We start from the raw sequence: 10136 nt of genomic DNA, 5'->3' as shown, positions 1-10136 counted from the left end.
TGGCACCGAGGCCGCCTTCGCGCCTCGGCGGCGCGATGGTGTACGGGCCTCGGGAGTCGGGCTCGTCACCACCTCGTTTGTGGCTGGCGGCACCGGCTGGGTGGCCGGCTGTTTGTCCCGCGCTCCTCCAGACGGCGGTGGCAGAGGCACGTCCACATCCGGCATGACGACATCGCCGCCTTCCCTCTCCATGATCGGATGCTCCTCGCCGGTTCCCCCAGTCGGCGTCGTGAACTCTGGTGGCGGCAACGCGGAGTTCAGGGGCATGACGAATAGGGGCGCCTGACGGCGCGCGGCTTCTTCAGCCAGCTTCTTCGCCGCGGCATCGGCCTCAGTCTCCGCCAGCTTCTTCAACGCAGTGGCCTCCGCCTTGTCCGCCTCCGCCTTCTCCATGCGGGCGGCTTCCTGCTCCTTGCGCGCCTCCTGCGCGTTTCGTTCCTGTGCCTCCCGGAGGTCGGCCGCAGGGTCGATTCGCCGGGTGGTGGTAGAGGTCTCCGCCGGCCCGATAACGGAGGCGGTGGCCGACTTCTCAAGAGAGAGAGGGGCCCTAAGTCAAGAAAAATGAAGAGAAGAAGCTCAAATAGAATCGACAAGAAAGGAAAGCACAAGGAAGAGATACTTACGCCGACACCATAGGAGGCGCCTTCGGAAGCTTCTGGAACTTGGCTGCCTTCGCGGCGGCCTCCTTCTGCCTGGTCGCGGCGATCGGGTTCTTGGTCTTCTTCGGTGCGCTACCGAACAAGACGGCGCCTTGTTTACGCTTGCGCGTGCCGCCCTAAGCAGCCAGCTCGGCGGAGGGGCCCACGTCCGCCTTACCGGTGCCTCGCGGTGGCGCGGCTCGTCCTCCTTGTCATCATCATCAGGCCAGGTCTCGAGGCCGCCTCCTTCTTCGGAGCCGCCTGCTACGTCACCGCCACCTATGGCGTCGTCTTCCAGGGTGGCCGCCCCCAAGTCAGAGTCGTCCACGTCGCTCACCTCCCGGTCCGGCTGGTAGCCTCCACCCGGCCCCACGATGGCGGCTGTCGCTGGAGACATGTAGATATGCGTTCAAAGGACCGACTATTCAAGACCAGGACCAAGACAAGTACTAAAAAGAAAAGAGTTGCAGAACTTACAACAGGCGGTGGGTTGGCGTGGTAGTATGGCCGCTTGCCGAACCGCCAAGACCCTTCCGACAACTTGAGGTCGAAGATCTCGTTCACCATACGGGCAACCTCGATAGTCGGCATGTCCCTCGTGCACATCCGGCTCGGGTCGCGGTGCCCGCTCATCCGACAGATCAGATGAGGCCAGCCTTGGAGCGGAAGAACCCGGCGTTCGACGAAGGCGACCAGCAGGTCGGACGCCTTGAGGCCTTCCTCATCAGTCAGCACCCGGAGCCGGTTGATGGCATCGGCCGACATGGGCTTTGGCTTGTAGCCCCAGTTGGCCCGGGGTTCGGCCGGAGGGCTGGCTTCGTAAGGCGGCAGATTGATGAAGTCGATGGCTGGGTCGACGTTCTCCGCGCAGAAATATGATTTCTGCCACAGTTTGACCGACTGTGACAGCTTGATGGCGGGGAAGGCATTCCTCACTGACAGAGGGCGCACCGCGGCGAAGGCGCCGCACTGGGCCGCCTTCTCCTTGGCGGAGGTGCCCAGCTTGGTGTAGAAGAACGCTCCCCACAACTCGATGGTGGGGAGGATGCCAAGGTAGCCCTCGCACATCGTGACGAAGGCGGACAGCAATGTCACGGTGCTAGGCGTCAGATGGTGTGGTTGGAGATGATAGAAGTCGAGGAAGGAGCGGAGGAACCTGCTTGCCGGTAGGCCAAAGCAGCGGAGGAAGTGCGAGCGGAAGAGAACTCGCTCGCCTCCTGTCAGCGCTGGCGAGATCTCCTTCTTCGGTGGAGGCGCACCTTGACGAAGCTTACGCCGGGCAACCGCCGTGTGGCGCGAAGGGAAGCGAGATGGTCGTCAATCACAAGCGAGCCATCCCAGTCCCCTCCCTTCTCACGCGCCATGGAGACCGAGCTAGACGAGGGAATGGCGCTGCGGCGGAAGCCAAGGCCACGACGAAGCAGGAGGCTTGGGGCGAAGGAGACCAGCGGTGGCGAGCTGTGGCGGCGCCTCGGCGGAGCGCGGAGGTGCGGCGGCGGCAAGGAGAGGAGAAGGACAAAAATGGCAAAGGGAGAGGAGGGCGCGCATGCTCTGCCGCTCCCCCTCCTCCCCCTAATTATAGCCCCTGGGCTATGAAGCCGAGGGGGCGGGGCGTGGGATCGTGGGATTAACTGCACCCACGCCCCCACGGCCCCGTGGTTAATGCATGAGTTAATGCGTGCAGTAACTCCGCACGGAATCGCAACCTCCCACCTCGGCTGCAGCGGATTCGCTCGCGCGCCGAGGCCCGATAATGGAGGGCCCAGCCTGCTGTCGTGTCCCATCGCGCGCGTGGGCTGGCAGGCTGGCCCGGCTAGTTGGCGCCACGTGGCGTGCTCACAGCAGGCGGCGGACCTGGAGGCTTAGCAAGCACGCCACCTGGTTCCCGCCTTGGTGTTTCAAAACCATCAAACGAGTCCGCTTGGTCATGGCCGATTCCCCAGCAGGCGGCACACCAGAAGACGAACAAAGCATTCAGCAAGAGCACTCAGAGAAGGAAACTGCTGAGGCTTCTCAACTTATCAGCCGCGACGCCTCACCAGCTTCGGGGACTACTGTCGGAGTAATGGGCCACGAGTAGCCTAATCCGGGTCCCTAAGCATTTCAAGACATTCGGGCCAGCTGCGCCCCTCAAGCATCCAGGACGAAGCGCCGCCTTCTGGTAGCCGACTGGCTCATGCGGCCGGCTGCCCGAAGACGGCCTAGCACCAGAAGACGACCCCGAGACGGGCCGACTCCTAGCAGGCAGCCTCCAGAGAGGCTGGCTCCTAGCAGACGGCCCACAACGCCCTCGAAGTCTGCACCCCCATTAAGAAGACAAGACAAGATGTGGCTACAGTGCAGCCCATCACCCCCGTATCCAAGGCACGGCACGGCTATAGGGCCCCGTACAGGCGGAGATCTCCGCACGACGTGGCACTGTTGCCACTCCACCCTTAATGTCACTCCTGTTAGGCGGAGCCCTGCTCCCACGACGGCCTGTCGGTAGGGCCTGCAGGCGGCGGGCCCTACCGGGCAGCGAGAGCCCGGATGGTGGCAGGAGCCTGACCAGTTGGACCCGAGGAAGGCCGGCCTCTAGCAGGCGGCCTACTCCCCCCTCGGGGTCCGTGCACCATTAACCAGATGAGACACGGTGTGGCTATAGTGATCTCCCACCAGACGGCGGGACTGTAGCCACGCCTCCCCGACCAAGCGTGCATCATTAGCCTTGCGGCTACAACAACAAGCAGCCGGCAAGACCCGCGAGCGGCGGGAGCGGCCTGTCGGCCCCGTACCAGACCAGGCGGCGGGGTCCATCAGGCGGCGGGTCCCAGCAGGCCAGATTACTATTGTACCCATGGGGGTAGGCCTATATAAACCCCCAGGGCACGCATGCAAAAGGGTTCCCAACCTGTTAGACCTAGACTCACACATATAGAGAGGAGAGAGCTAGCCCTGCTTTCTTCCACCTCTAGCATACAGCTCGAGGAGCACCATTATACTCACTAGTGCCTTAGTGATCATGTGGAGACCCCGCAGAGCAGGACTAGAGGTGTTATCTCCTAGGAGAGCCCCGAACCTGGGTAAAGTACGCCGGCGTTCGTGTCTACGCCTCCTCCCGCTTCCGGGCACCGGCAACGTTCTACTCACTCCCATCATGATAATCCATCCTTTGGCATATGTCGCACCCAACCCCCGACGGCGGTCTAGACGGTTGCGGGAGGTTTACGGGTCTGTCTTGAAGAGGCCCTTACTCCCTTAGATGAGACCTGGGCGGTGTCCCACTGGGGGACTAAAAAAATCAAGGAAATACATTCTAGGCCGACTTTATTTAGAACAATGGCATTGGACTTCTCGGCCCAATCTTTTGGCACCTTGATCGGATTTGTATTTTTTTTTTCACAATCATACCTTAAGTAACAAATTGACTATTCTATCTGAGTTGGTCTGAGGTTTAGAAAAATGTATCTAGAAAAGTAAAATAGAAAGTCCTTTTCTTGGAGAATTATATGGTGCACACGTTTGATGTATCATCCCTAACACGATTATGACCCGTAGCTTAGTGAGCTACTAGGGGTTGGGGCGCCACCTGGTGGCGCCTCTTGAGAGGAAGTTTGTGCGGTGCCAAATTGATAAGCGACCCTTTCACCTCTTTTTTCTCTAATTGCTGACAAACATGCACATATAAGCAAGGAACTTACAATAGAATTTCTAACTGATAATAAAACAAACAATAATATTTTAGAGATCTTGATCCCCTTAGGTAGTGGATTATTCCCAACCAGATTAAACACATTCAACAATTAAATATAATTGTCCAATAAGTTTTATAGTAACACTAAGAGGAAGTTGCCCGCACTTGCTACGTCTTTTCCCCACGGTAAAAATCTAACTCGCCCGCACAATGCAGGAAGCCGACGTGGACACAGAGGCGCACCCCTGAGTGGAAGCTCTGCGGTGCCAGGTAGGTGGCATCCCTTCCACTCTCCTTTTTATGCTAATGATAGTGATTAGTGAAGAAAGTGACATTTGTAATAGAACAAAACAGGAGAGATGGAGCACATGTAGCTAGATAATCATGTTATAGACATGAAAGCTGATCAGTGGCAATCTTTGAGGCTACATGTACGAGTTCAAGCTGAGGAAAGTACTCCCTCCGTTCCAAATTACTCATCGTGGTTTTAGTTCAAATTTGAACTAAAACCACGACAAGTAATTTGGAACGGAGGGAGTAGTAGTTATAGGACCAACAGAAATGCATTGCTGGAAATGTACATTATTGAAATAAATCGGAGATATTATCAGTAGACTTATATGAACAACTCTCATGGACGGTACGTCGACGATGGACAGTGAGACAAAAATTTCTAAACTCAAGCATACACAAAATGAAATCATCTGTTGATGATGATGAATGAGACTTTACTGCAGAGACCCGACAAGAAGCCAAGATTCCTGGACTAAAATTTTGAATCGCAAAAGAGAGTCATAGCAAGCCTATGATCTGAACTACAACCGAGTGCCTTGCTCCTTATTCTGAATTAGAAACTTTAGCAGTCAGAAGCGCTTGCATCTGCAAATTACCAAACAAAGACAATATTCTAATTTATAATGTCAACAGCTGCAACAATGCCAGTACCACCTTTTGGCAACCTGGCATATAATTTTGCTTCATAGGACTTGAGTATTCTTTGAAATACCTAAAAAATGTATTTGATCAGTAATTAATCTATTTAAATTTATCTTATGGGATAACTTATCAAATCGGAAAACATAACTATAGTTACTGAATTAATAAACATGTGTTCAGTTGAACCATATGGTTGATCATTCAAGATTATTTCATGGTACATTCCAGTTCTGTAGGTATGATACATGTCCTATACTCTTTTGAACTGAACGATGCATAGAATCAATAGTAGACACTGCAAGCACACTTATATGACTCTCCATTGCATGCAACATTTTCAGCAATTGAATTGCCAAATCACCTAATCTTCTTCAGCTATCTGTTGAAAAATAACCAAATTCATCAAGTAATCATACTGACAAACTCCACGCAATAAAGAATTGCTTACAGCAGGACAAAAGAACGAAGCCATTATACTCAGGATCAATGAACATAAATTTATCTAACTAAAACTAAGACCAGCTAGATAGATACATTTCAGAATATATGCATCGCTTTGCAAATTCTACATCTGATTAAGGAAAACGAAACCAATTGCTTTCACAAATTAGTTGAAAACCACTCAATAATACCAAAGATTACCTCTATAAAAAGTCCCACCCAAATTATGAGAAGCACAGTATATTAGAACTATCATGAACATGAAAAAAACAGTACTCAAACAAAAATGCAGTACAGTTTGAATACAAGCGAATAAGTCAAACTGATAATTATTTAATAAATCTAATTCCACATCAACAGTTAGTTTTTGGCACCAGCTCTCCGTAGCGCTGAACAACCTCTCCCCATCGCCAAGTCCTGCACCGATCCAGCAGAAATGAAACACATAATTCAGTGCAATGAAAAGTAACCGGCACTGTAAAAATTCTAAGAGATTGGTTTCAAAACGACAGCAATGTTACAAGCATATAAGCTCTCGAAGTGCCACATGTACATTGAAATTAAAGAAACTATAATTCTGTTCTACTCGGTGTTGAACCACCTCTCCCCAACAGAAACTAAACACACAATTATGTAGTGTGAAATTATAGCTTGGTGTGCTCAAAGTGGCATTGTTACAAGCATATGGATGCTCAAAGTGCCACACGTACATCGAAATAAAAAGGCCACCTTTCATGCATTTTAATTTTTGATTGATGTGAGATGGAACCAGTGGCATGAGAGAGAGAGAGCAGAGGAGAGGAGAGGAATACCTATGCCAGACTCACTAGTGCGGAGGATCGATCCAGTCGTCGACAGCATGGTGTGCCACTCGTGATCACCACCAGGGGCGGTGTGCCGGCCCTGTCGGGCGCAATCAAGGATATCCCCCGGGAGTAACAAATGGTGTCTGTTAGGATAAACTTGGACAACCAGCCGTCAAGGGCTTCAATGTATGCCTTCTGAGCGCTGACGTAGCTCACGAAGGAGAACCTCTGTTGAAGGAATTCATCTCAGACTTGAGAGTGGTGTACCGCTAGGCATCATTGCAGAATTTCCCATAAGCAGGGCAGGTGAAGGAATTCACCTCAAACATTATCTGTCTCTGTTCTTCATGAGAGTCCACCATTACTTTCCTAGCTCTCGCAAAGCTGTCAAGGAGAAGGGAAAAGGCATCAATATTTTGATTCAGTGAAACTACATCAATCATCATTCTACACACGAAAAAGGAGAAGGGAAGGTTGTGCCGTTTATAAGTAAAATTAAATTAACAGATTGGAAGCATAGAAGATGCTGAAATATCATAGATGAAAATCTGTATGTAGCTTCCCAGGTCGAATACAATGGTGACCTGCAACAAGCGAGGAAAAATTGGATAGCGATCAGGTGACTGAAAAACTGTTGTGCTGCTGTTTGTTAACTGATTGAAAAACTGCTGCTTATCTCTGTAGCTTATCTCAAAAAAGCTTCTGAAGTGTTGCTATTTGTTAACTAACTGAGAAACTGTTTGTTAACCGACTGAAAAAATGCCAATGACTCGCATTCAGTAAGTAACAGGCTGAAAAATGCTACCATATTTGTATTGTTAACTGACTGTTCATACTGTTAACTGATTGAAAAAAATGCTATTTGTATTTTCTAATGACAGAAAACGGGCTGAAAAACAAGTTTTAAGTATTAGGAATTTCCGAAATGTACATTGGAGAAAAACTTTGGTCAGCAATTCCACTATGTAAACTTGCAGCTACATATTTTACTAACCAATCGTTTCTCTCTCTTCTCTTAATTTCTAATCTGGAACACGACATATATATATTGACTTATCCCCTATTTCAGTTTACACAAAAAACTGAAACCAACCTGTGCATGTATGTTCAACGCCCAACCCTAAATTCTGAGAAGAATAAGAATGAGAGGAACAAGGCAACCCATATCAAATTCTATGAGGTAGAGAGGCCTAGCAGGATCCTCTAATCGAGTGTTCGTACTGCCTTTTCAACAAGAAGATCACAACAGCAAGGGAGCCGACAAAACAATATTAAATATTACAATATTAATCAATATAGCATGAAGAAACCAACAAATTTAGAAAGAGCAAGCAAATTACCTCCTTCCATTCAGCAACACTGCCAATTTACACATCATATAACTCTGCAGATTTAGACACAAAATATGGCCTCATAAAAGTTATCACATTGCCTTGATCTTTCTGCTAATGGTGGAATCCCCACAGAACCCACACACGATATGCATCAGTTAAAAGGACACAAAATCACCCCAGATCAAGAAAATGCGATAAGAATCCTATAGAGCGACCAATATAAATAGGGAACAAAATAGCAACATCAACCCTCTCTCTTTGTATATTCATTAGCAGCAAAATTTTCTCTTCTACCTTTTGACTTTTCAGCCGCATACACATTAGCAGCAGGAACATCACCTAAATCTTTGCTAACTTATCTCCTCTAATCTTTTGAATTAATCCCCATCGCAACAGCTAGTCCAGCACTTCCTTTCCCACCTCTCTTTTCACAAACAAATGAACAGTGTAAAAAACCGGAATCTCGGAGAAATGGTCAGAGAAAAACCTCAACCGGTTGCAAGAAAAATTTCAGGAACTGCCGGCTCGTAGCACTCGTCCACCTACATAGGAAAAGAGGAGCAATCAATCAGTATAGGCATACCGTCGAACAGATGGTATGCACCTCCCTCGTGCTCCTGCCAGATCTCGCCACTACAGAAGAGGACATAACACCACTGACCTGCGGAGGAGGAGGTTGCAGCATAGTGAGGAAGCCAACATCAAGAAGGTCGACTGGATCACTACCCCGGCCATCACCAGGTGCATCAGGAGTCGCCGGCTCCGCCTCCGGGAAGATGCTCCCGGATCTGGAGCTGTTGGCCCTTGACGGTGCAGACGAAGAGGCCGTGTCGATGGCGACTTGCCTCCGCATGACGGTGGTTCTTATCGAGCTGCTTCTGGCACCATTGGCAGCGCCCTCCTCCACATCCTCGTCCTCCCTGCCGGCCACCTCCATGGAGCCGGATTGAGAAGAGAAAGGGTTAGGAGTGGCATAGAGGCGGCAGGGGTGAGGGAAGGAGGCGATGTGCCTGGGTCGAGAGGAGGCGTGGGTGATTGGATGTGGAGTCTGCTTGGCCGGCGCAGGAGGACGAAGCAAACAATGGGTCGATGGGGCGAGGCGGCGGCGGCGGCAATGAGACAGATATTTTGGGAGAGGTCGCGTGAGTCGAGGGAAAAGGGCTGAAGCGATTTCCTATTTCTCTCCCTCTTTCTTTTCTTCTGGACAAAGCAAACGGCGGCATGGGGCAGCGAAGGACAAACTGCTACTCCATTTTGTCTTTACCTAATCCGACGTGGCATGTGCGAGCACCCACCCTTGATGCACACCTTATTGTTTTAGACTAGTGGTTGGGGCGCCACCTGGTGGCGCCGCTTGAGAGGAAGCTGGGCAGTGTCAGGTGGGAGGCGCCCCTTCCACTTTACTTTGTATAGTACATATGTAGTGTTATTGCATAGAAATAAGGAATTTCAGATCATCAGGAACAAAATAGAAAGTTCATTACACACTTGACCAGTTAACTATGGTGAAACACTTCTTTGGTTATTTTCTTCTGTATTTTATAGTAAAAAATCAAGCTCATCTGATACCTCACTTGCCTGCAGGAAACAACCATGTCAGTTATTGAGGATTATTCGTTCTATACCTTGAGCATTTTAAAGAGGGGTTTGTCATGTATTTGCTCCACAGAGTTGTCTGTTGTGTATATGCAATTTCTCACTTTCTAAAGAAGGTGCTTTTTCAACAGTTTGACTATTCAGTTGTGGACATGCAACACATCTTCACTGTGAGTCTGAACAAAGCAAATCATCCAGTAAGGATTTTGAATATGTATGTCCGGTTTGTCTCTCGAAGAGTGACACACAAGCCCAGAACAGATCACCACAAGTATCAATGTGTTGATTATCATCCATCTGTATTTTCCATATGCTTATTTGATTACCCATTTAAACAGTTCCCAGATATACATACAATTGATCAACTCAAAAGATTGATTTGGCTGAAACATATGAAGGAAAGATTCTGGACAAATGACTGACAATGGTTTAACCTAGCAAAGAAACATGCACGTCAAATCCATTGGAATTCCAAATATTAATGCTGTGGTAAAAGTAACACGAAATCTAATGTACTCGTGTAACCTGAAAGTAGTACTCTTTTAAGCAACCTCAAATCCACATGATAGCTGCATGTAATTTATTTATTCTCCATGTTTCTTTGTTCTTATTTGCCATAGGCAAAGCTTATCTACCTATGGTCCTTTCGATAAAAATAATTATGAAATCTCACCGGACATTTTAACTCCCTGGCTCCCTGCACAAGGTCTCT

The 10136-nt window shown here is 49.3% G+C and overlaps 1 protein-coding gene across 4 annotated transcripts; it reads right to left on the bottom strand.

Moving 5' to 3' along the window:
* Nucleotides 1–5916: 5916 nt before the first annotated feature.
* Nucleotides 5917–9007, bottom strand: LOC125518148. 4 transcript variants are annotated; one of them, XM_048683079.1, is made up of 6 exons: nucleotides 8490–9007; nucleotides 8316–8370; nucleotides 7835–7878; nucleotides 6815–6878; nucleotides 6501–6722; nucleotides 5917–6105 (listed from the first exon to the last, which is right to left on the bottom strand). In XM_048683079.1, the coding sequence occupies exons 1-5, from the start codon at nucleotides 8573–8575 to the stop codon at nucleotides 6501–6503; spliced, it is 471 nt and encodes a 156-aa protein (XP_048539036.1). In that variant the 5' UTR covers nucleotides 8576–9007; the 3' UTR covers nucleotides 5917–6105. The 4 variants fall into 4 exon arrangements, 1 of the variants encoding a protein (XP_048539036.1); XR_007287952.1 differs by having other exon boundaries at nucleotides 6815–7078; nucleotides 7835–8370; nucleotides 8490–9006; XR_007287954.1 differs by lacking the exon at nucleotides 7835–7878 and having other exon boundaries at nucleotides 8490–9006.
* Nucleotides 9008–10136: the final 1129 nt, after the last annotated feature.

This window comes from Triticum urartu, chromosome 7, assembly GCF_003073215.2.
Source record: "Triticum urartu cultivar G1812 chromosome 7, Tu2.1, whole genome shotgun sequence".
NCBI lineage: Eukaryota > Viridiplantae > Streptophyta > Magnoliopsida > Poales > Poaceae > Triticum > Triticum urartu.
This window is presented reverse-complemented; position numbering and strand designations above follow the sequence as displayed.